The 26,415-nt window shown below is 40.1% G+C and overlaps 1 protein-coding gene across 2 annotated transcripts in view; it reads left to right on the top strand.

Annotated features, from left to right (window-relative positions):
* The window catches only part of MTMR9 (myotubularin related protein 9), a 77,767-nt gene that overhangs the window by 14,019 nt on the left and 37,333 nt on the right, over positions 1-26,415 (top strand). For both annotated transcript variants that reach the window (XM_055577707.1, XM_055577706.1), the window contains exons 2-3: positions 14,596-14,704; positions 18,771-18,896. In XM_055577707.1, the coding sequence (XP_055433682.1) occupies positions 14,596-14,704; positions 18,771-18,896 (235 nt within the window). The remainder of the gene's footprint in view (positions 1-14,595; positions 14,705-18,770; positions 18,897-26,415) is intronic.

Here is a 26,415-nt window from a genome sequence, read left to right as displayed (position 1 = left end):
ATGTGTGTGTTGGTCAGCCTGTTGGTATCTCATAGGTCCCTTAGGTTCTGTTCATTTTTCTTTAATCTTTTTTCTTTCTGTTCTTCACACTTGGTAATTTCCATTGTCTTATCTTCTAGTCTTCAAGTTTCCTAGGTTTTGTCTTCTGCCTCTTGGGAATCTGCTTTTGAATCCCTCTTGTGAACTTTTCATTTCAGTTCTTAAAACTTTTAAGCTCCAGAATTTTTTGGTTTCTTTTTAGGTTTTCTATCTCTTTGTCAATGTTTCCGTTTTGTTCACACATTATATTCTTGACTTTACCCACATTTTCCTCTAGCTTTTTGAGCATCTTTAAGACTGTTATTTTAGTCTTTGTCTACTATATCAACTTCCATCAAGTCTTTTTCAGAGAGTTTCTGTTGATTTATATTCACCTTTTGAACGGGCTGTGCTCTCCTGTTTATTTCTCTGCTTTGCGATTTTTTTTTCCTCTGCTCAACACTGGACATTTGAACCTAATAATGTGGTAACTCTGGGGATCAGATTTTCCCTCTTCCTTGGGATTTGATGTTTTTTGTTTTGGGGGGTTTCTTTTGTTTACTGTTTTTGTTTTTTTGACTGTTATGGGATGTCTCTATGCCAAAGATCAGCCTGAGGTGTAAAGTTAAGATTTTCTCAGGTCTTTTCTGAGCCTGGGTTTGTTCAGTCACAGTTACTTCTTAATTTTCCCTAAATGTACAGTAGTTTTCGAATGTCCTGATCTTTAATGTCTGGTTCCTGAAAGAGGAAAGTGAAGAATGAAGAGAAGTGAGGAGAGAGCCGACTGTCTAAATCCACTGGAAGTCATCGATTGGAGGTGACAGCTTACGACAATGGCAGAAATTGCAACAACAGTGGCTGCCTGCCTCTTTGCACCTCTGTGATCAGAATCAGCAATAACCGATCATAGCACAGATCTCTGGTGTTTGAAGAACAGGGTCCTCTCTTCCCATCTTGGCTCCTATAAAGTGTTGCTCTAGGAAAATGTACACAGCTGCCTGCCACTTGGGTAGGGCTGGGAATGGGTAGCTGCTCTTTTGTTAAGAGCTGAATTTATCCAAAACTGCATTGTACAGGAGACAGGGATCAAGACCATCCCCGTGGAAAAGAAATGCAAAAAAGCAAAATGGCTGTCTGGGGAGGTCTTACAAATAGCTGTGAAAAGAAGAGAAGCGAAAAGCAAAGGAGCAAAGGAAAGATATAAGCATCTGAATGCAGAGTTCCAAAGAATAACAAGAAGAGATAAGAAAGCCTTCTTCAGCGATCAATGCAAAGAAATAGAGGGAAACAACAGAATGGGAAAGACTAGAGATCTCGTCAAGAAAATTAGAGATACCAAGGGAACATTTCATGCAAAGATGGGCTCAAAAAAGGACAGAAATGGTATGGACCTAACAGAAGCAGAAGATATTAAGAAGAGGTGGCAAGAATACACAGAAGAACTGTACAAAAAAGATCTTCATGACCCAGCTAATCACGATGGTGTGATCACTGACCTAGAGCCAGACATCCTGGAATGTGAAGTCAAGTGGGCCTTAGAAAGCATCACGACGAATGAAGCTAGAGGAGGTGATGGAATTCCAGTTGAGCTCTTTCAAATCTTGAAAGATGCTGCTGTGAAAGTGCTGCACTCAATATGCCAGCAAATTTGGAAAACTCAGCAGTGGCCACAGGACTGGAAATGGTCGGTTTTCATTCCAATCCCAAAGAAAGGCAATGCCAAAGAATGCTCAAACTACCACACAATTGCACTCATCTCACACGCTGGTAAAGTAATGCTCAAAATTCTCCAAGCCAGGCTTCAGCAATATGTGAACCGTGAACTTCCTGATGTTCAAGCTGGTTTTAGAAAAGGCAGAGGAACCAGAGATCAAATTGCCAACATCTGCTGGATCATCAAAAAAGCAAGAGAGTTCCAGAAACACATCTATTTCTGCTTTATGGACTATGCCAAAGCCTTTGACTGTGTGGATCACAATAAACTGTGGAAAATTCTGAAAGAGATGGGAACACCAGACCACCTGACCTGCCTCTTGAGAAACTTATATGCAGGTCAGGAAGCAACAGTTAGAACTGGACATAGAACAACAGACTGGTTCCAAATAGGAAAAGGAGTACGTCAAGGCTGTATATTGTCATCCTGCTTATTTAACTTATATGCAGAGTACATCATGAGAAACACTGGACTGGAAGAAACACAAGCTAGAATCAAGATTGCCGGGAGAAATATCAATAACCTCAGATATGCAGATGACACCACCCTTATGGCAGAAAGTGAAGAGGAACTCAAAAGCCTCTTGATGAAAGTGAAAGTGGAGAGTGAAAAAGTTGGCTTAAAGCTCAACATTCAGAAAACGAAGATCATGGCATCCGGTCCCATCACTTCAGGGGAAATAGACGGGAAAACAGCGGAAACAGTGTCAGATTTTATTTTTTGGGGCTCCAAAATCACTGCAGATGGTGACTGCAGCTATGAAATTAAAAGACGCTTACTCCTTGGAAGGAAAGTTATGACCAACGTAGATAGCATATTGAAAAGCAGAGACATTACTTTGCCAACAAAGGTTCGTCTAGTCAAGGCTATGGTTTTCCCTGTGGTCATGTATGGATGTGAGAGTTGGACTGTGAAGAAGGCTGAGCACCGAAGAATTGATGCTTTTGAACTGTGGTGTTGGAGAAGACTCTTGAGAGTCCCTTGGACTGCAAGGAGATCCAACCAGTCCATCCTAAAGGAGATCAGCCCTGGGATTTCTTTGGAAGAAATGATGCTAAAGCTGAAACTCCAGTACTTTGGCCACCTCATGCAAAGAGTTGACTCATTGGAGAAGATTGATGCTGGGAGGGATTGGGGGCAGGAGGAGAAGGGGACGACAGAGAATGAGATGGCTGGATGGCATCACTGACTCGATGGACGTGAGTCTGAGTGAACTCAGGGAGTTGGTGATGGACAGGGAGGCCTGGCGTGCTGCAATTCATAGGGTTGCAAAGAGTCAGACATGACTGAGCAACTGAACTGAACTGAACTGCAATTTATTATCCAAGTCTTTCCCTAGAAGTTTAATAGACGTGAGAGTTCCAAAGTAGTTATATCAGGCAGATTCTGGCAGTGCAATTGTTAGCAGGTGGGAAGAGAGATTCTTACTTCTTCTGATTCCACTGTCTTCCAGAGTCCTTTGCTTTTACTGAGTTATAAGGTTTTTGTTTGTTTTTAAGTGTATTGTGGTACAAGTCCTTTATCAAATATAAGATTCACAAATGTTTTCTCTCAATCTGTGGTTTGTCTTTTTATTCTCTTTAACTGTGTCTCTCAGAGAGCAAACATTTAAAGACATACAATTTGTAGTTCTTTTGTAGACTGGGCTCATTATATCTTACCTAAGAAATCTTTGCCTAACCAAAGGTCACAAAGATTTTCTCCATGTTTTCTTTTAGAAGCTTTATAGTTTTAGGGTTTTGGATATATGATCCATTTTTAGTCGGTTTTGTGTGTGGATTTATAAAGATCCAAAGTCATTTTTTCCGTATAGCTATCTCACTGTTGTGGCACCATTTCTTGAAAAGCCTGCCCTTTCTCCAGTGAATTGTTTTGCACTCCTTTGTCCATATGTGAGTGAATATATCCCTAGAGTTTCTTCTCTATTGTGTTGGTCTGTTTGATGCCATTGCTGCCACAATGTTAAAGGATCTTTAAATTATAGAGTGTTAGATATCCAGTTTTGTTCTTACTCATACTTGTTTTGGTTATTTGAATTCATTTGCATTTCCTTGTGGATTTTTTTAAATTTACTTGTTTATTTATTTTTGGGTACGCAGTGCAGCTGGTAGGATCTTAGTTCCCCAACCAGGGATTCAACCCGCACCTGCTGCAGTGAAAGCACAGCATCCTGACCGCTGGCCGCCAGAGAATTCCTCCATGTGAATTTTATTGTCTGTTTGTTCTGTATTTAGTTTTTTGTTTATTGGAATATAATTGCTTTACAGTGTTGTGTTAGTTTCTGCTGTACAGCTTGAGGCAGCCATATGTATACCTGTGCCCCTCACTGTTGGACCCTCCCGCCCCACCCCTCCCCTCCTCCCCACCCCTCCCCTCTCTCCCACCCCACCCCCCACCCAGGCTCATCACTGAGCAGCACGGAGCTGCTCCCTGGGCTTTAGGGCAGCTTCCTGCTGGCTAGTTTTACACACGATAGCATATATACGTCAGTGCTGCTCTCTCAATTTGTCCCCCCTTTTACCCCTCCCGGCTGTGTCTACAAGGCCATTCTCTGTCTGCGCCTCTGTTCCTGCCCCGCAAATAGTTCAGCAGTACCATTTTTCCAGACTCCCTATATATGCATTAATATACAGTGTTTGTTTTTCTGTTTCTGCCTCGGGTCATTCTGTATGACAGGCTCTAGGTTCCTCCACCTTAATAGAACTGACTCAGTTTCATTCCATCTTATGGCTGAGTACTGTTCCCTTGTTTATTTGTACCACATCATCTTTATCCATTTATCTCTCGATGGCCATCTTGGTTGCTTCCATGTCCTGGCTGTTGTAAACAGTGCTGCATCTGCATGAACCTAGGGATACTTACGTTTTTTGGGGTTATGTTCTTATCAGGCTGTATGCCTAATAGTGGGATTCGTGGGTCATATGGCGGATCTGTAGTTTCCTAAGGAGCCTCCATACTGTTCTGTACAGTGGCTGTGCCAGTTTACATTCCCACCAACACTGTAAGGGGGTTCCTTTTCTCCACACCTTTTCCAGCATTATTGTTGGTAGGTTTTTTTTGAAGATGGCCATTTTGGCTGATGTGAGGTGTGATAGCTTATTGTAGTTTTGATTTCTGTTTCTCTAATAATTAGTGATGTTGAGCATCTTTTCTTGTGTTTGTTAGCTATCAATATGTCTTCTTTGGAGAGATGTCTGTTTAGGTCTTCTGCCCATTTTGATTGGATTATTTTATATACATATATATATAGAGAGAGAGAGCTCCATTAGCTGTTTGTATATAAGGAGCTTAATCCTTTGTCAGTGCTTTGTTTGCAAAAACTTTCTCACATTTTGAGGGTTGTCTTTTCTTCTTGTTTATAGTTTCTTTTTGTTGTGCCAAAGCTTTTAAGTTTAATTAGGTCTTAATTATTTATTTTTTGTTTTTATTTTCATTATTCTAGAAGGTGGGTAAAAAAAGATCTTGCTGTGATTTATGTCAAAGAGTGATTTTTTTCCTGTTTTCAGCTAAGAGTTTTGTAGTATCTGATCTTACATTCAGGTCTTTAGTCCATTTTAAGTTTACTTTTGTGTATGGTGTTAGGTAATGCTCTAATTTCATCACCGCTGTCCAGATTTCCCAGCACCACTTACTGAAGAGGCTGTTCTTTCTCCATTGTATATTCTTGCTTCCTTTGTTGTAGATCAGGTGATCCCAGGAGCTTGGGTTTATCTCTGAGCTTTCTGTCTTGTTCCATTGGTCTATATTTCTGGTTTTGTGCCAGGACCGCACTGTTGATTACTGTAGCTTTGTAACGTAGTTTGAAATTGCAGAGCCTGATTCCTCCACCTCTGTTTTTCTTTCTCAACTTTGCTTTGGCTATTCGGGGTCTTACAAATTATAAATTTTTTTGTTCTAATTCTCTGAAGCCTGCCATTAATTTTGCTAGAAATTGCATTGAATCTGAGATGGCTTTGTGTAGTATCAGTTCAGTTCAGTCACTCAGTTGAGTCCGACTCTGTGACCCCATGGACTGCAGCACACCAGACTTCCCTGTCCGTCACCAACTCCCAGAGCTTGCTCAAACTCATATCCATTGAGTCGGTGATGCCATCCAACCATCTCATCCTCTGTTGTCCCCTTCTCCTCTTGCCTTCAGTCTTTCCCAGCATCAGGGTCTTTTCCAGTGAGTCAGTTCTTCACCTCAGGTGGCCAAAGAATTGGAGCTTCAGCATCAGTCCTGCCAATGAATATTCAGGACTGATTTCTTTCAGGCTTGACTGATTTGATCTCCTTGCAGTCCAAGGGACTCTCAAGAGTCTTCAACATCACAGTTCAAAAGCATCTGTTCTTCGGCATCGGTCATGGCATGTTTTTTCACCTGTTTGTGTCCTCTTTCATTTCTTTCATCAGTATTCTATGGCGTTCTGAGCACAGGTCTTTTCTTTCCTTAGGTAGATGTACTCGTGGGTATTTTATTCCTTTGTTGTGATGGTAAATGGGATTATTTCCTTAATCTCACTTTCGTGCATTCGTTATTTATTTTTGACTGCACTGGGTCTTTGTTGCTGCGTGTGGGCTCTCTAATTGCAGGGCATGGCTTCTCATTGCGGCGGCCTCTCTTGTTTTGGAGCTTAAGCTCTAAGCTCACGGGGTTCAGTTGATGCACTGCATGGACTCAAGTGTTGTGGCTTGCGGTCTCTAGAGTGCTGGCTTGGTAGTTGTGGTGCACAGGCTTAGTAGCTCCATGATACATGGGGTCTTCCTGGACCAGGGATTGAACCTGTGGCACCTGCATTGCAGGTGGATGCCTAACCACTGGACCACCAGGGAAGCCCTGTGCATTAGTTTTATATCTTGCAACTATCAAACTCATTGATGAGGTCCAGTAGTTTTGTGGTGGAATCTTCCGGATTTTCTGTGTATAGTAACATGTCATTTGCAAACAGTGACAGTTTTACTTCTTCTTTTCCAATTTGTATTCCTTTTATTTCTTTTTCTTTTCTGATTGCCAGAGCCAGGACTTCCAAAACTGTTGAATAAGAGTGGTGAGAGTGGGCATCCTTGTCTTGTTCCTGATCTTAGGGGAAATGCTTTCATTTCTGTTTCTCACCATTAAGAATGATGGGGGTTTGTCATATATGGTCTTTATCATGTTGAGGTAGATTCCCTCTGTGCCCATTTTCTGGAGATTTTATCATAAATAGGTGTTAAATTTTGTCAAAAAGCTTTTTTTGGATCTATTGAAATGACCATATGATTTTTATTCTTTCATTTGTTTAACATGGTATGTCAAAATTGATTGATTTGTGTGTTTTGAAGAATGTGCATTCTTGGGATAAACTTCACTTGAGCATGGTGTATGATCCTTTTAATGTGTTGTTGTCCTGTCCTTAAGTCATGTCCATCTCTTTGGTCCCCATACACCGCAGCATGCCATACTCCCCTGTCCTTCGGTATCTTCCAGAGTTTGCTCAAGTTCCTGTCCGTTGAGTCGATGATGCTATCTAACCATCTCATCTGTTATCACCCCCTTCTCCTTTTGCCTTCATTCTTTCCCAGCATCAGAGACTTTTCCAGTGAGTCAGCTGTTGACATCAGGTGGCCAAAGTATTGGTGCTTCAGCTTCAGCATCAGGCTTTCCAATGAATATTCAGGACTGGTTTCCTTTAGGATTGATTGGATTGATCTTGCTCACCAAAGGACTCTCAAGAGTCTTCTCCAGCACCACAGTTTGAAAGCATCAATTCTTCAGTACTCAGCCTTCTTTACGGTCTAGCTGTCACATCTGTATGTGACTAATAGCTCTAATTAAAATAAATAAATTAAAAAAAAAATTTAAAAAGAAAAAGAAAAACCATAGCTTTGAGTATACGTTCTTTGTCAGCAAAGTGATGTCTCTGCTTTTTAATATGTTGACTAGGCTCGTCATAGCTTTCCTTCCAAGAAGCAGGCACCTTGTGACTCCGTGGCTGCAGTTACTGTTCACTTAAGTAGTTGTGGCACACTGGCCTAGCTGTTCATGGCATGTGAGGATCTTCCTGGACCAAGATTGAACTCATCGCCCCTGCACTGGCAGGCAGATTCTTAACCACTGGATTACTAGGGAAGTCCCAGCCAGTTGTGATTTTGATCCAGATTGTGGTGAATCTGTTGATAAATGAACTTGGTGAGAACTAACATCTGACATCTTAATATTGAGTATTCTGACTTATGAACAAATCTATTATCTTATTTGGTGCTTTAGTCGCTAGGTCGTGTCTGACTCTTGTGACCACATGGACTGTAGCTCACCAGGCTCCTCTGTCCATGGGATTTTCCAGGCAAGAATACTGGAGTGGATTGCCAGTTCCTTCTCCAGGGGATCTTCCCAACCCAGGAATCGAACCCAGGTCTCCTGCATTGCAGGCAGGTTCTTTACCGACTGAGCTATGAGGGAAGTTGTCTTATATAGGTCTCAAATATTTTTCAGCTGTGTATTAGATTTTTCACTCTAGGTCTTTTACATCGTTCGTTAGAATTTCTCCTATGTATTTCATATCTTGATTCTATTTCAAGTGGTATTTCTAAAATTTCAACTTCCTATTCCTTATTTGTATCAATCAAGTTTTTAACTTTCTGTATTTTATGACACATTGTCATCTTAGGGCTTGCCACTCTCAAGGTTAGCTAATTTCCTTTGTTATTGTTGTTTTGTTGTTGTTTAGTCATGTCCCACTCTTGCAACCCCATGAACTGTAGCCCACCAGGCTCCTCTGCCCATGGAATTCTCCAGGCAAGAGTATTGGAGTGGGTTGCCATTTCCTTCTCCAAGGGATCTTCCTGACCCAGAGGTTGATCTTGAGTCTCCTACTTGACAGGTCAGTTCTTTACTACTGAGCCACTTGGGAAGCCAGCTTATTTCTAGAGAGAGTGAATAATTTGCTTACTAGCCTGCCATTGATATGCAAGCTATTGATTTTTGTATATTTTTATATCCTTCAGCTTTACTAAATTCATTTACTCAAATAGCTTTTTAAAAAATAACTTTCTTCAGATTTTCTAAATAGGCAGTTGTTCAGTTTAGTTCAGTCGCTCAGTCGTGTCCGACTCTTTGCGACCCCATGAATCGCAGCACGCCAGGCCTCCCTGTCCATCACCAACTCCCGGAGTTCACCCAGACTCACGTCCATCGAGTCAGTGATGCCATCCAGCCATCTCATCCTCTGTCGTCCCCTTCTCCTGCCCCCAATCCCTCCCAGCATCAGAGTCTTTTCCAAACAACTAAAAACAGTGTTATTTCTTCCATTTCAACCTAGATGTCACTTATCTTGTTTTCTTGCCATGTAGCACTAGGTGTAACTAGTAGTACAATGTTTTTATTTTAAAAAATCTTAAAAAAATTTTTTTTTGGCTGTCCTGGGTCTTTGTTGCTGCTCATGGGCTTTCTCTAGTTGCAGCTAGACGGGCCTACTCTTCAGTGCAGTGCACAGGCTGCTCATCGTGGTGGCCCCTCTTTTTGCAGAACTCGAGGCTCCAGAGCACGCGGGCTTCAGCAGCTGCAGCACTTGGGCTCCGCAGTCGTGGCTCACAGGCTGTAGAGCGTGGGCTCACTAGTTGTGGTGCACGGGCTTAGTTGTTCCACAGCACGCGCGATCTTCCCAGACCAGGGATCAAACTAGTGTCCCCTGCATTGCAAGGAAGATTCTTAACCACTGGACCACCATGGAAGCCCCTGGTTCCACAGTGTTGAATAGAAGTGGTGAGAGTGAAATCTTAGCATTATTCCTGGTGAGAAAGCATTCAGCCTTTTACCATTAAGTATACTCTTAGTGGTCAGAGAAGGCAATGGCAACCCACTCCAGTAGTCTTAACTGGAAAATCCCATGGACAGAGGAGCCTGGTGGGCTGCAGTCCATGGGGTTGCTAAGAGTTGGACATGACTGAGCGACTTCACTTTATTTTTTCACTTTCATGCATTGGAGAAGGAAATGGCAACCCACTCCACAGTTCTTGCCTGGAGAATCCCAGGGACAGGGGGCCTGGTGGGCTGCCGTCTGTGGGGTCACACAGAGTCAGACACAACTGAAGCGACTTAGCAGCAGCAGCATACTCTTAGTGGTAGAGTTGCTTTTGGTAAATGCTGTTTTTCAGGTTGAAGAAGTTCACTTCTGTTCTTAGTTGGCTGAGAGTTGGGTTGTTTTGTTTCATTTTAAAATCTTGAATGGCTGTGGGATTTTGTCATGCATTTTGTATATCTGTTGAGATGAGCATATGGTTTTTCTTTTTCAGTTTAATACAGTAATGTACTTTGTTAAAACTGCCATGCATTTCTGCAGTAAACCTGAGTTACTCATGATTATCCTTTTATGTATTGTTGGATTTAACTTGCTAATGTTTTGTTTAGAAATTTTATATCTAGTTTATGAGGGCTGTTGGTCTGTAGTTGTCTTGTCGTGTCTTTGGTTTTTGTATTAGGAAAATGCCAGACTTTAGGTGTGAAATGAGAAGTAAATGTCTCTTCTTCAGTTTTCTGGAAGAATTTTTCTTGAGTTGATAGTATTTTTTCCTTAAATATTTTATGGAATTCATCAGTGAAGCCACCCAGGACTGGAGTTTTCTTTGTGGGAAATATTTTAATGAAAATTTCAGTTTATTTATCAGATAAAGAATTAACCAAGTTATTTGTTCTTGAATGATCTTTAGTAGTTGTGTCTTCTTTGGAATTTGTCCATATCATTTACATTGTTGAATTTATTGGCATAAAATTGTTGCTAATATTCCCTTAGTATTTTTTAGTGTCTGTGGAGTCTATGTGATTGTAACCTCTCTCATTTCTGACATTGTTAGATTGTGACTTTCTTTTTTCCTAATGTCTGCCTAGAAGATTATCACTCTTAAATGATCTTTTGAAGCAGTCATTTTTGCTTTGTTTTTCCCTACAATCTTCTCTTGTCTCTTTTTTAAATTAATGTTTTCCTCTCTTATCTTTGTTATTTAATATTTTCTGCTTTGGATTCAACTTGCTGGTATATTTCTAGGATAGTGGAATCTGAGGTCACTAATTTGAGACCCAAATTTTCTTCATTAATTTCCTTCTTTCCTAATATAGATGGTCTTCTCAGACTGTCAGCCCCACCCAATTCTTCTCTCCCTTCTCTATAACTTGGGAAATCTCAAAACAGTACATTGGGGTAGTCATCAGACTCATCTTGTTTCTCATCTCCCAGAGATCTTTGTTCGATATCTTAAAAATTGTTGTTTGATGTTCAGCGTCTTGAAAATGGTTCTTCCTTATATTTTGCCTCCTTATTTTAGTTGTTTCGGGTAGTAGGGTAAATATGGTCCCTGAAATTCAAACTTTGCCAGAAGTGGAAGTGACAAGAATATGACTTTTCAAAATATACTTTAAAAGAGGCATTCCACTGTGTTGATCAGTTAATGGATATCTGATGGAATTTTCTTGCTAGGATTTGACCCATGTTGATAACTTTCGCTTATCCAAATCCACAATGCAGTGATGTTGGGGATGGGGTATTTACAGAATTCAGGAAGAGTAGCTGTAGGAGTCTTCTTCCTAAACTAGGCACAGTATAAATAAAATTACCAGTTCTGGATAAGTATAATAAATCATAGTTTAGGGAATATTCACAAGTATTAATGTGAAAGAATTGGGGCAATTGGTGGCAAAGCAAAAGGAAAATCAGAGCTATCAACAAGTGTAGACAAAAGAAAACAACAGGAAAAGGAAGACAAAAGTCCCAACTAAGGTAAGATAAATGTATTCAAAACTTACTGATAACAAAATTTATGATTAAATATGGCATTTACTCTGAAGTTTTCCTTGACTTAGAATAGATATTGCAAGTTAATAGGTTTTAAAGACTGGGGAAAAAAAGATACTTGTTTTTCAGACCAACTGTTGCAAATTTGGAAGGAAGTAAAATCTGAAATGAACAGTTTTTCCTATGTTTCAGAAATATCTCTATACAAACACTTAATACATCAACTACAGATTTATTATTTTTTGAAGTAAGACTCCTAATAATCTCCACTAAATGAATTGGCCTAGTGTGAATGACTTTATATATTAAAAAATTTTAATGTATGTATTTTAAGTAATTCATGGCTCAAATTTTAATGATGGAGGCATGAGGTTCTTCCTTCATTAAACTAATAAGGGAGAAGGAAGTTGAATACAGGCACACAGCAGAGGTGTTGCGTGTTTGGTAGTCTGGAGACTACCTCAGTAAATCACGTGAAGGTTTTGGTTTCCCAATGCATATAAAAGTTGTGATACACTGTGCTGTAGTCTGTTAAATGTGCAATTTATTGCTAAACAAAATGCCAGTCATCATCTGAGCCTTCAGTGAGTTGTAACCTTTTTGCCAGTGGCGGGTCTTGCCTCAATGCTGATGAACCCTGACTGATCAGAGTGGTGGGTACTGAAGGTTGAGGTGGCTCTGACAATTTCTTAAAATAAGACAAGAGTGAAGTTTGCCACATTGATTGACTCTTTCCTTTCATGAACAATCTGTCTGAAGCGTGCAGTGCTGTTTGATAGAATTTTTCCCCACAGTAGAACGTTCCTCAAAATTAGAATCAGGCTTCTCAAACCTTGCTGCTTTATCAGCTAAGCTTACGTAATATTCAGATTTCCTTGTTGTCATTTCAACAGTCTTTACCAGGGGTAGACTCCATTTCAAGAAACACTAGGTTCAAGTCCTTATCCATTAAAGTTTTATCATGAGACTACAGCAGTTCATTCACATCTTCACATGCTACTTCTATTTCTCTTGTTATTTCTACCACATCTGCAGTGACTTCCTCCACTGAACTCTTGAACCCCTCAACAGCATCCATCAGGTTTAAAATCAACTTCTTCCAAACTCCTGTTAATGTTAATATTTTGACCTCTTCCCGTGAAGCACAAATATTCTTAATGGCATCTAGAATGGTGAATCCTTTCTAGAGGTTTTCGGTTTACTTTGCCCAGTTCCATTAGAAGAATCACTATGTATGGCAGCTATAGTCTAATGAAATATATTTCTTAAGTAATAAGATTTGAAAATCAAGTCGGATCCACAGTCTCCAGAATGGGCATTGTGTTAACCGGCATGAAAACAACGTGCATGTCATTGTATGTCTCCATCACTAGGAGGTGACCAGGTGCCTCGTCAGTGAGTAGTAGCGTTTTGAAAAGAATCTTTCTGAACAGTGGCTCTCAACAGAGAGCTTAACATACTCAGTAAACCCTGTTATAAACAGATGTGCTGTCATCCAGGCTTTGTCGTTCTTTTTATAGAGCACAGGCAGAGTAGATTTAACATGATTTTTCAGGGCCCTTGGACTTTGGAAATGGTAAATGAGCACTGGCATCAGCTTTAATTCACCACCCACATTATCCCCTCAGAAGAGAGTGTATCTGCCCTTAAAATCTTGGAAGCCAGGCATTGACTTCTTTCTAGCTGTTGAAGTCCTAGATGCCATCTTCTTCCAATATAAGGCTGCTTTTTAAAAAAGTTTTATTTATTTTTGGCTGCACTGGGTCTTCCCTGTTGGGCTGCGCTTTTCTCTAGCTGCGGCGAGCAGGGGTTTCTCTTTACTGCCGTGCGTGGGCTTCTCGTTGCGCTGACCTCTCTTGCGTGGAGCACAGGCTCTAGGGTGCACAAGCTTCGGTAGTTGCGGCTCCCGGGCTCTAGAGCACAGGGTCAGTGGTTGTGGTGCATGGGCGTAGTTGCTTCACAGCATGTGGGATCTTCCTGGACCAGGTATCGAACCCGTGTCTCCTGCATTGGCAGGTGGATTCTTTACCACTGAGCCACTAGGAAAGCCCTAGGCTGTTTTGTCTACATTGAAAATCTGTTGTTTGATGCAGCCACCTTCATGAATTACCTTAACTGTATCTGGATAACTTGCTGCTGCTTCTACATCAGCACTTGCTGCTTTCTTTTATGTGATGGAGACAACTTCTTTCCTTAAATCTCATTAACAAACCTCTGCTTGCTTCAGACTTTTCTCTCATAGGTTTCTTTCCTGTCTCCATCTTTAGAGAATTAGAGTTAGGGCCTTACTCTGGATTAGGCTTTGACTTAAGGTAATGTTATGGCTGACTGATCTTAAAACTTTCTATCAGCACTTAGGCTTTTTTTGTTTTCTTATCATTCTTATTTTCACTGGAGTAGCAGTTTTAATTTCCTTCAAGGACTTTCCTTTGCATTCACAACTTGCTAACTATTTGGCTAATAAGAGGCCTAACTTTTGGCCTATTTCAACTGACATGGCTTCCTTACTAAGCTTAATCTTTCTTAGCTTTTGATGTAAAAAAGTGAGATGTGTGACTCTTCCTTTCCTTTGAGCTCTTAGAGGGCATTATAGAGTTATTAATTGGCTTAATTTCAATATTGTTGTGTTTAAGGAAATAGGGAGGCCTGAGGAAAGGGAGAGAGATGGGGAAACAGCCAGTTGGTCAAGCAGTCAGAGGACATTTATTTATCAGTTAAGTTTGCTGTCATATATGGGCATGGTTACTGGTGCTGCAAAACAGTTACAGTAGTAATGTCAAAGATCACTGATGACAAAGCACCGTGACAAGTATAACAAAATAGCAACAACCATAATAAGGCTTGGGATAATGTAACAACTACCAAAATGTGATGCAGAGAGAAGTGAGCAAATGCTATTAGAAAAATGGTGCCAACAGACTTGCCGGACACAGAGTTGCAACAAACATTCAATCTTTAAAAAACACACCATCTGGGAAGCTCAATAAAGTGAGTACAATAAAACAAGGTCTGCCTGTATAGCTGGTGATTACGACTAACCAGGTCTTTTTGAAGAAATAATCATATACTTTGAGTTGGGAGTATATATGTCCTTAAGCATAATTTATGATTTTTTTATAGATTTGTGGGACCACTGGGTACCATCATCATAAAATGTAAGGATTTTCGAATTATTCAGTTGGATATTCCTGGAATGGAAGAATGTTTGAATATAGCCAGTTCCATTGAGGTAAGTGTTTTGGAAACAAAATGTGATAAAAGAAGGAACTTTATTTTCTGATTCACTGTAACTCTTATGTTTCTTTTTTAGATAAATATCATTTGAGTCATGTTCTGTGACTCAAATCTGGAAGACTGAAGGCAAAGCCTTACCCTGAATCATTGTTACAGGAATGTAAAAAGATTTTATTGACTTAGAGAAGTTATTAATGTTACTTATTCTTCTGGGTTCATCTATGTTGTAGCATGTGACAGGATTTCCTTCCCATTTAAGGCTGAATAATATTCCATTGTGTGTTTCTAAATTTTGAGACTTTTTGAAAATCTTATTTCTTTTGTAAAGCAATTATCACTAATGATTGTAGTCTTTTGTTTGTTTTTAGTAAATTTGAATTTCCGTATATCCTGTTTGCTTGAGATAGGATGTGTTCATTTTATATTTATAGAAATGATAGTGAACATATGTCCAGATTAGAAATAATAGAAATTTTACTTGGATAATTTAGTGTTTAAATTGAATCAGTTCAGTTCAGTTCAGTTGCTCAGTCGTGTCCAACTCTTTGCGACCCCATGAATCGCAGCACACCAGGCCTCCCTGTCCATCACCAACTCCCAGAGTTCATTCAAACTCATGTCCATCGAGTCAGTGATGCCATCCAGCCATCTCATCCTCTGTCATCCCCTTTCCCTCCTGTCCCCAATCCTTCCCAGCATCAGAGTCTTTTCCAGTGAGTCAACTCTTCGCGTGAGGTGGCCAGAGTATTGGAGTTTCAGCTTCAGCATCAGTCCTTCCAGTGAACACCCAGGACTGATCTCCTTTAGGATGGACTGGTTGGATCTCCTTGCAGTCCAAGGGACACACTATTTTCTTTCCCACTTTAACCAACTCTTTTGGTATATACTCATTTTTAAAATTGCTTTATTTTACATCATTACCACTAAATTATAGCAGTTAACTTTACGTTTATAGTATTTTCTAGATAATTATAGAGACATATTGAGGGTTTTTTTCCTTCTTTCTTTGAGTGCCTAATATGGGCTTTGTGTGCAGAATAAATGCTATTGGCTTAACTATTAAAAGGAGGCAGAAAGGCTTAAACCTGTAACTAGGATTTCCTTTGGCTTTTAAACAAAAAAACAGAAATAGAAGAACTGTTATGATACTGAGAAAATGGCATGTAGTATTTTTCTTTCTGCTTTTGCTAAATTTTTCTTATGAAAACAAGAAGATAAGCTGAACTCTTTGTGTTACATATTCATCATTGGAAATAACATAGGAATGTTGACTTGGCTGTATTTGTTGACATGAGTGAGAATCACACTGTACGTTCTAGGCTGTTGAAGGGAAATGCTGTCTTGCTCTTTAGGCCAAGTAATGCCGCTCACCCACTTCAGTTGAGCATGTTATTTTTTTTTCAGTTGTGGGGTTGGATTTTCACTGACCCATGCACATTTTTTTTTTCTTATCCCTTTTATAACTTGTAAGATAGCCGGTGGATGTTAGTGAAATTGCCTGTGGTGAAGAAACAGGGCAAAAAAGCCTATTACCCAACTCTGATGGCATTTAGCTTTGTTAGCATTTGACACTAATCAGTTGCTTATTTAGCTATACATATTAAATATTATGTAAAACTCGGTAGAAACTGACTGACTACGGAGAAGCCCTTATGGCTGAGAAGAAGCCACAAATGCTGAGCCACTCTTGTGATTTGACCTTAGAAAGTGAATGCTCTGTTGATTGTTTTCCCAGCAGAGTGCATGCACACCGTGTACTTGGCCTCTAGCCTTGTCCTGGCGTCCCGTTTTCCTCTGTCCCTCCATACAGCTTGATATAATTTGGTAGTAATAAGTGAATTCTTATAAAGCATAGTTGAGCTATTCTTTGTTATCAAAATTCATATACTCAAAATCTGCTACCCTAAGTAGAATCCCATTGGAAGAATAACTGGCAAGTGCTCAGTTTTCTAAATTATAGGTAGGAAGTCTGATAAACCATTTTTTTCTGTGTAGTTTCGGTTGTCTTTAGGGTTGAAATGACTTTATTTCTTTGAGCATTAATGTGTTTAAAGGAAAAGTTCTGTCTCTAGCTACATGAAATGTAATCATGACAAGTCTGAGTGCTTATTGCCTGCTGGAAGATTTGTGAACATGGATTTAAAATAATGATTGTACCAGTCACTATTAAAATAGTATGGAGGTTCCTCAATAAATTAAAAAAGGATCTTTCATTGATCCAGCAATCCCACTTCTCAGTGTATAACTGAAGGAAACAAAATGATTGTTTTAAAGAGATATCTGTACTCCCATGTTCATTGCAGCATTATTCATAATATTCAAAGAATATAAAAACCTAAGTGTCTGTTGATGGATGGATGAATAAAGATTATACACACAATGCGTGCACACATGTACACACACACAATGGAATAGTATTCAGCCATCAAAAGGAAAGCAGTCCTGCCAGTGGAAACAGCTGCATGAAGAATGGCCTGAACAAACAGTGGATGAGACTGGAGGGCGTTGTGCTGAGTGAAACAAGCCAGGCAGAGACAGACAGATATTGCATGATATCACTTATATATGGAATCTCAAAAACAGAAAAGGGAAACACATAGAAACAGGGAGTAGAAAAGTGGTTTCCCGGGGCTAGGGGTGGGTGAAATAGGGAGAGGCTGGTCAAAGTTACAGACCTGAGAATTTAATGTATAACATAGACTATAGTTGATAGCACTGTATTATGTAACTGAAATTTGCCAAGAGAGTAGAACTTAAATGTTCTCAAAAGCAACAACAGAGGGTAAATACTGAGGTGATGGATGTGTTAATTAACTCAAGGGGGGAACTCTTTTACACTGTGTTTGTGTATCAAATCATCACATTGTACGTTAGAAATATTTTACATTTTATTTATCAATTTATACCACAGTAAAGCTGAAAAAATTTTTTAATACTGCAAAGAATATTTTTTAAGTAGTAAAATAAAAAATTTAAAAATTAAATAAAGTTCTACTGACCTGATCTTTCTGTGACTTAGAAGGAGGTAGCTTTACTCTGAGAGCTTGGGGATGTTAGCATGATGTTGGGCCCCTAGCGCCCCTCCAGCTGAATGTTTCCAAAATTACAGCAGTTTGAATTGTGCTAATTGATTTTGGTGCCTTTGTTTTTCTAGCCATAGAAATGCTTTCTAAAACTCCCCTGTCAGAAGGATGAAACTGCCAGGTGACAGGTTCCATCAGACAGGTTCCATCTCTCAGCTCCTCACTTAGTCAGGATTCCTTGGCCTTGTACTTCAGATGGCCTGTAGGCTCACTTTGGGACCACGGAGTTACTGCGCCGGTTTGAGAGTGGTTAGCGTAGCATGAATGTGTTGAGGGCATCTGCTCACTCCAGGAATGGAGGGAGTTTCACGTTGATGGAGGCTACGTGGAGCATACAGTAGCCGAAATTAGAGCTTGCTATGTGTCTGGTACTATCCTAGCCCTGCTGCACACCTCTTAATGCCTCAACAGCCCTAGGCGTTGCCCTTTGAAGTTATTTCCTCCATTGACAGCTGAGGCCCGGAGTGGCCGCATCATGTAATACCACCGTTGGCGCTGGCATCTGGAATTTGAGTCCAGCAGTCTGACTCTTTGCCTACTAAGCTTTTTTTACAATTGCTCAGAAACTCTGATTTTTAAGTAACTTACATATGTAGTTAATAACTGGATTTTGAGCCAAGGCCTTACTGATTAACTGCAGCCTGTTCTCTAATCCCCAGAAATATTTGGACCATTTCATTAGGCCTTATTACATGGTCTCAAGAAGAAGTTTTTTCCATTGTTCTTCTAGAATAGGTGTGCACATTGTTTTGTTCTTTTGTTCATTCAGCAAATGCTAGTTGAGTGTTATATGCCAGACACCGTGTTAGAGGCTGAAAATAAGGTATAATTGTATCTAGTGATAAATATAATGTTAGAGAAATGTATTAGGTGTCCATCATTTTAGGCCATATTTGATGAATGTCAATTTGGCAATTAGAAAATGTTTGGAATTGTGACGCATTTCTTTTTTCTTTCTTTACTTCTTTTGTCCCCTAGGCGTTATCTACCCTGGACTCCATCACTCTGATGTATCCTTTCTTTTACCGGCCCATGTTTGAAGTGATAGAAGATGGCTGGCATTCTTTCCTCCCTGAGCAAGAGTTTGAACTCTACTCTTCAGAGGTGAGTAACTTTTGAGAGAATTAATGGGTAATGAGAAATAACACAGCACTTGAGAGAATTAATGGGTAATGAGAAATAACACAGCACTTTACTGGTGAAACTGATCGCTTCCTTTTGACAAGTAAAAGAAGCAGCTATTAGTGCTGCAGCCTCTGCCATTCAAAGATTTGCATAATTGTTCTCAGTGCTACAGCTTAAGTAATTTTCTTTCTAGTAGATTTGCTGATAAAGCATTAAGATCTTCATAAAGATAGTCCTGACCTGTTTTAATTTGGGGGTGTTTTAAAAGTGTTCCATAGAAGCAGTTTTATATATAGTAATTAGGTTCTGAGCCATCCCCCCAGAAGTCTGTTGAACTCATCTGTACCCCGAAGAACATTAGAAAACCATGTATATCGATTTCTTTCTGTGGGATAGTTTTTGTGATTTCATGATTTGGGTTACTAAGACCGGTGTACTTCTCCTTTGTCTTTGGACATGGGGTATCTGTTTTGGTGGATTCCAGTGTTCTCCTCTTGATGGTTGTTCAGTAACTGTGATTTCAGTGCTCTCTCAGGAGGAGCTGAGTGCGTATCCTCTTACTGTGCCATCTTGAACCAATCCCTGAGTGGGATTCTACTTACAAAGGTTTTTTGATTGAACCAACAGAGAACATTTGTGTCTTGCATTGAGTGTGCCTTCCCCTTCACTCTTGGCTGGCCAGAATATACAGATACCTCAAAAAAGAAATGGCTGTATCTCATTAAGAAAGAACCTAGAGTTGTCCAATAAGTAGATGCTTTTGGTCTGCAAAAAAAAATTTTTTTTTAACTTTTTCTACTATACCTCTGTAAATGGGTCCTGAGAAATCAAGAAGTAGGGACCAGGTGCCATGAAATTTAAAGAACAAAGACGTCCATAGCAGCAAAGTGAAAAAGGAAGGGGAATTTTATATTCTTGCATATAGAGTGTTTTTATATAGCTTGTGCCACCTGTATTTACATTTATTTTCAAGGTCTTTATAGCATTAAAAACTACATAGTAAACATTCTCAAATGCATGCTGCTTTTCTTTCATATCAATTGACTACTACCTGATGGCTACCTTAGGGGAATCCGTAGTTACTTCCTAGGTGGAAAACAGCAGTCCGAATTTGATCAAGAAGGGAGATGTCTGGATGATTTTCCTGGTTATCCAAAAAATATCAGTGTAAATTATTCCTCTTGTGGTTAGGTGCCATAAGTGAATCACTCTAAGTCTACGTTCAGCAAGCCAGCGTTCGATCAGTCTCCTGTTGTGTTCAGAAGTCCTGTGTGCTGACAGCATCCATGATGTGCTTGTCCGGCTCCTGCTTGCTGAGTCTCTAGTGCGAGAGGATTTGCAGCATCACACAGCGTCCCAGTCAGTATCACCGTCCTGGTACTGAGCTGACATCCCTGCACTCAGACCCTGTGTTTCTGACGTGGCCTGTGGTACTCAGGTTGTCTTATTCCTCTACAGTAAATAGTTCTTCAAATTAAGTTTTATGTCCCCACTAAGTTTTCAAAATATGAGTATTTACTTCAGCCTTTTCTCATACCACTGAACTCAGGGCCACGCCCTGTCTTGATTGCTTTTCTCGGCAAGACCTTCAGTTTGTCACTGATTCTCATAAAAGATAGCACTCATAACATTTAGTGTAGATTGGAGCTATTGATGATACTTTAAGGTAGCCCAAAGTTGCATTGGCCTCTTTCAGAATTAAATTACTCATGAAGGCACGGAGGAAATGACATTATTAGATTTATGTTAGAGTAAAGCAATTCTGATGCAAAATGCTGGGAAACTGCTTAGGAGGCTACTGAAGTAATGATTGGATCAGTAACAGAGGGGTTGTAGTGCAGAAAGTTTCAGGAAGTGGAATTAAAAGGAGTTGGCGACCCACTCATTGGACATGAGAGGTAAAACAGGCAGAGGCGTCTAGGTTGACTACTGAGATGGGAAAGACAGAGAAATGTGCGCGACAGGGAGTGAGTGGAATTCAGTTTTGAAGACGGCAAATTCGAAGGGCCTGTGTGGTGCACATCATTGAATATGTATAAGAGATAGTTTAGAGCTTGAGAGATTTCTGTTAAAAATGAAAATTTGAGAGTCATCAGTGTATACATTGTGTACATTGTGAGAGTCATAGGCAGAAGTTGAGATTACTGAGGGAAAACATCTAATGTCAGTAGGGGCCAAGGACTAACCGTGTAAGGAAGAGTGGAGGAAAAAGCCAAGGGAAGAGCGAGTTTCAAGTAGGAGGGGGTCACCAGTGTGAAAGCTTCTCTTCATTGTTTATTGTCTCCTGAGCTAGAATACAAGCTGCTAGAATACAAACTTTAGGAGGCTGGGGACCATGCCATTCTTGTTCCCTGCTGCATTCCTAGTACATGGTTTGCAAGCAGTAGGTATTTGTCAAGTCAATAAATATAGGAATGTGTGCATTTGTGCAGGACAGGACAAAGGTATGATAAGTCTTTATATCACTGGAATCCTCCATCAGGTAGACACATATCACTTCATCAGTATTCCTTAAGGAAGGTTTTTTGATCGTCTAAAAAACTTTATGAATAGTATTAGCCAGTCCCTGCTTCTCTGTTATATTCAAGAGAGATCTGTGGTATTGAGAAGACTGAGTGTTCAAACTATCTCTCAAATTATTTACATTGCATCCCAGATATTAATGTTAACTGCTTGACTTTCTGGGACTTTGTTTCCATGTCTATAAAATCAAAGTGTTGGACAAATGACAAATGTAAGAGTTCCTCCCCTTAACATACTTTTATTCTAGGATATAATAAAATACTATTTCAGATACTTTGCTGAAATGCACATATACAGTATATATCTGTGCTTCCCCAGTCTACCACTTTAGAAATTATATACAAAAAAGACGATGATAAGGTAATGGTTGAGTAGCCCCTGTCTGACAAGATCTCCTGCAGATGTCAGTGACAAACTATGAATAAAGCAGAAAAACTTGAAGCTCTGGTGAGTGAACAGAAAGCAGCGTATTTTAGAGGGAGGGGAGGAAAAACTTAGAGGAAGTGAACGGCAGAGTAAATTTCCTTTTTCGGGGCTTTGTCCTGAAGTCCGCACAGTTACCGGCATTGATGGTGCCGGACAGCTAATGTTCTAATGGAAAGCCCACTTTCTCGCTGGTGGGAGGAACCAGAGAGCCGCAAGAGGGGAACCTTGATCCTGTATGGAATCCTGAATCTCTGGCTGACTCCTGAACCATTGCTTGGGGCAGACCAGGGGCAGTCAGAACTAAGATCTAAGTTGCCGTGCATTTCAGATGTTACGAAGTTTGTGGTTTGTCTGAAGAAGCTAATTCCTTGTAAAACACTCTTCAAAGGTGTTTAATGGAATGCAGATTTTCTGCAACATAAAATTCACAGTGAATATAGCATATAATCCAAAGTTGGATATTATGACTCATATTAGGACCCATTCTCGAGAAAGAGTCTATCAAAAAAAGAGTCAACAAGTACCAGTCCCAAGATGCCTCAGATGTTGAAATGTTTGATCATTCAAGGTCTTTAGAGCAGCTGTTTAAATTGCTTGATTTTCCATAAAGGTAAATATGTTTCGAATGAGAGACAAGACAGGAAATCTTAACAGAGAAATAGAAATGCTAAAAAGAGTCAAATGAACCCTCAGCATTTTTTGAAAATATATATCTGAAATAAAATGTTCACCTGGTTAAATAGCAGAGAGGAGATGACAGGACAGAATCAGTGCAATTGAAGCTACAGCGATAGAAATTATTTGGAGAAATAAAGGAGATGGGAAATTATGGAAAAAAGAGCCTCAGAAACCTGTGGAGCAAAATGGCTAGCGTGTGTGTAATTACAGACCCAAGAGAGAATAGACAATAGGTAGGAAAAACATTTAAAGAAATCATGTTCAGAAGCTAAAAATTTGGTCAATTTTATAAGTTCAAAAAGTGTAGCAAGCCCCAAACAGGATGAGTAGGAGAAAAATCAGGCTAGGCACATGATAGTCAAATTGTCAAAGAGCAATGGTCAAATGAAGATCTTGCAAGTTGCCAGTTGATACCAACACATTACATACAGAGATAATTCAGATGACCATGGACTGTTCATCAGAATTTATGGAGACTACATAATAAAACTTTTATATTCTAAATTTTATTTATTTTTAAGGAGCGTATTTAGCTGTGTCGGCTCTTGGCTGTGGCACACGGGACCTTTATTGCACCGTGTGCAGTCTTTTGCTGTGGGCCACGGGCTCTCTAGGTGTGGCACATGGACTCCAAAAGTGTGGGCTGAGTAGTTACAGTGGTCCAGCTTAGTTGCTCTGCAGCTTCTTCCCTGACCAGGGATCAAACCCTTGACCCCTCCATCATCACAGGGCAGATTCTTAACCACTGGACCACCATGGAAGTCCCAACAAAACTTTTATTAAAAAGTGCTAAAAGGTGAAAAGCCTGTCAACCCTGAATTCTCTATCTGGTGAAAATATCTCACAAGGAAGAAGGTGAGAAAACACTTTCAGATAAAAAGAAACTAAGAACTTGTCACTAAGAGACCTTCCCTATAAGAAATGTTAAAAGAAGTTATTCAGACTAAAGGGAAATAATACCAGAGGGAAACCTAAATATTCAAAATAATTGAAGAATATTGGAAATGGTATAATTAAATATAACAAGCTATTTTTTCTTTTTAATGTCTTTAAAATATGTATGACTAAAACAAAAACTATAGCATTGCCTTTGTAGTGTTTATGGTGTGTGTAGACATGTTACACGGAAACGATGTCATTAAAAATGGATGTGGAGTGGCTGAACGGATCAGTCGTGTCTGACTCTTTGCGACCCCATGAAACGCAGCACGCCAGGCCTCCCTGTCCATCACCAACTCCCGGAGTCCACCCAGACCCATGTCCATCAAGTCGATGATGCCATCCAATCATCTCATCCTCTGTCTTCCCCTTCTCCTCCTGCCCTCAATCTTTCCCAGCATCAGGGTCTTTTCCAATGAGTCAGCTCTTCACATCAGGTGGCCAAAGTATTGGAGCTACAGCTTCAACATCAGTCCTTCCAATGAACACCTAGGACTGATCTCCTTTAGGATGGACTGGTTGGATCTCCTTGCAGTCCAAGGGACTCTCAAGAGTCTTCTCCAACACCACAGTTCAAAAGCATCAATCCTTCGGCGCTCAGCTTTCTTTATAGTCCAACTCTCACATCCATACATGACCACTGGGAAAACCATAGCCTTGACTAGACGGACCTTTGTTGGCAAAATAATGTCTCTGCTTTTGAATATGCTGTCTAGGTTGGTCATAACTTTCCTTCCAAGGAGTAAGCATCTTTTAATTTCATGGCTGCCGTCACCATCTGCAGTGATTTTGGAGCCCAGAAAAATACAGTCAGCTACTGTTTGCACTGTTTCCCCATCTATCTGCCATGAAGTGATGGGACCAGATGCCGTGATCTTCATTTTCTGAATGTTGAGCTTTAAGCCAACTTTTTCACTCTCCTCTTTCACTTTCATCAAGAGGCTCTGTAGTTTCTCTTCACTTTCTGCCATAAGGGTGGTGTCATCTGCATATCTGAGGTTACTGATATTTCTCCTGGCAATCTTGATTCCAGCTTGTGCTTCTTCTAGCTCAGCGTTTCTCATGATGTATTCTACATATAAGTTAAATAAGCAGGGTGACAATATACAGCCTTGACGTACTCCTTTTCCTATTTGGAACCAGTCTGTTGTTCCATGTCCAGTTCTAACTGTTGCTTCCTGACCTTCATACAGGTTTCTCAAGAGGTAGGTCAGGTGGTTTGGTATGCCTGTCTCTCTGAATGGATACACAGACCTATACAGTTTCAGAGTTTTTACATGTTATGTAACATGGGCTAATGTTTAAGTTAACAGTATATATTATAATCCCTGGAGCAGTTTCTCAACCTTGGCACTGTTGACCTTTGGGCTGCATAATTCTTTGTTGTGAGACCTGTCCTGTGCATTGTAGGGTGTTTGGCAGTATCCCTGGTCTACCACTAGATGTCAGCAGTGGTCTTCTCCAACCCCCAATTGTCTCCACTCATTAACAAATGTTCGCTGGAGGCAAAATCACCCCTAGTTGAGAACGATAGTCCTTGTCACTTCAGTTCAGTAAAAGCAATCATAGAGTCAGTTCAGTTCATTGGCTCAGTCGTGTCCGACTGTTTGCGACTCTATGGACTGCAGCACGCCAGGCTTCCCTGTCCATCACCAACTCCCGGAGCTTGCTCAAACTCGTGTCCATCAAGTGTGTGATGCGATCCAACCATCTCATCCTCTGTCATTCCCTTCTCCTCCTACCTTCAGTCTTTCCCAGCATCAGGGTCTTTTCTAGTGAGTCGGCTCTTCGCATCAGGTGGCCAAAGTATTGGAGTTTCAGCTTCAGCATCAGTCCTTCCGGTGAATATTCAGGGTTTATTTCCTTTAGGATTGACTGGTTGGATCTCCTTGCAGTCCAATGAACTCTCAAGAGTCTTCTCACAGTTCAAGAGCATCAATTCTGGTTCTCAGCTTTCTTTATGGTCCAACTCTCACATCCATACATGACTACTGGAAAAACCAAAGCTTTGACTAGACGGACCTTTTTTGGCAAAGTAATGTCCCTGCTTTTTAATATGCTATCTAGGTTGGTCATAGCTTTTCTTCCAAGGGTCAAGTGTTGTTTAATTTCATGGCGGCAGTCACCATCTACAGTGATTTTGGAGCCCAAGAAAATAAAGTCTGTCACTCTTTCCATTATTTCCCCACCTATTTGCCATGAAATGATGGGACTGGATGCCATGATCTTTGTTTTTTGAATGTTGAGTTTTTTAAGCCAGCTTTTTCACTCTCCTCTTTTCACTTTCATCAAGAGGCACTTTAGTTCTTCTTCGCTTTATGTCATAAGGGTGGTGTCATCTGCATATCTGAGGTTATTGATATTTCTCCTGGCAATCTTCATTCCAGCTTGTGCTTCATCCAGCCTGGCATTTTGCATGATGTATTCTGCATATAAGTTAAATAAACAGGGTGACAGTATATAGCCTTGACGTACCCCTTTCCCAATTTGGAACCACTCTTTTGTTCCGTGTCCAGTTCTGTTGCTTCTTGACTTATATACAGATTTCTCAGGAGGCAGGAAAGGTGGTCTGAGCAATCACTTAAAAATGTTAAGAGATATGATTTAAAGTTAATATATTAAAATGCAGTTCTAAAAAGTAATTCAAAAGAAAGTGGGAAAGAAGAAATAGCAATAAAAAAAATGAAGGGGCAAACAAAATAAATGCTAGACTAAAATCCAGCAATATCTATATTTAGTATTACTGAGCTTAACATCCCAATTAAAACACAGAGAATGTCAGAATGAAATAAAGGAAAAAAGCAAGGGAGATCCCTGGTAGCCTAGTAGTTAAGATTCCAGGCTTTCACTGCTGAGGGCCTGGGTTCAATCCCTGATCAGAGAACTGAGGTTCTGCAAGCTGTTGATGCAGCTAAAAAAAGAAAAAGTAAAA

This window comes from Bubalus kerabau, chromosome 4, assembly GCF_029407905.1.
Source record: "Bubalus kerabau isolate K-KA32 ecotype Philippines breed swamp buffalo chromosome 4, PCC_UOA_SB_1v2, whole genome shotgun sequence".
Classification (NCBI taxonomy): domain Eukaryota; kingdom Metazoa; phylum Chordata; class Mammalia; order Artiodactyla; family Bovidae; genus Bubalus; species Bubalus kerabau.
Note: the sequence above shows the minus strand (reverse complement) of the source record. Positions and strands in the feature narration are given on the sequence as shown.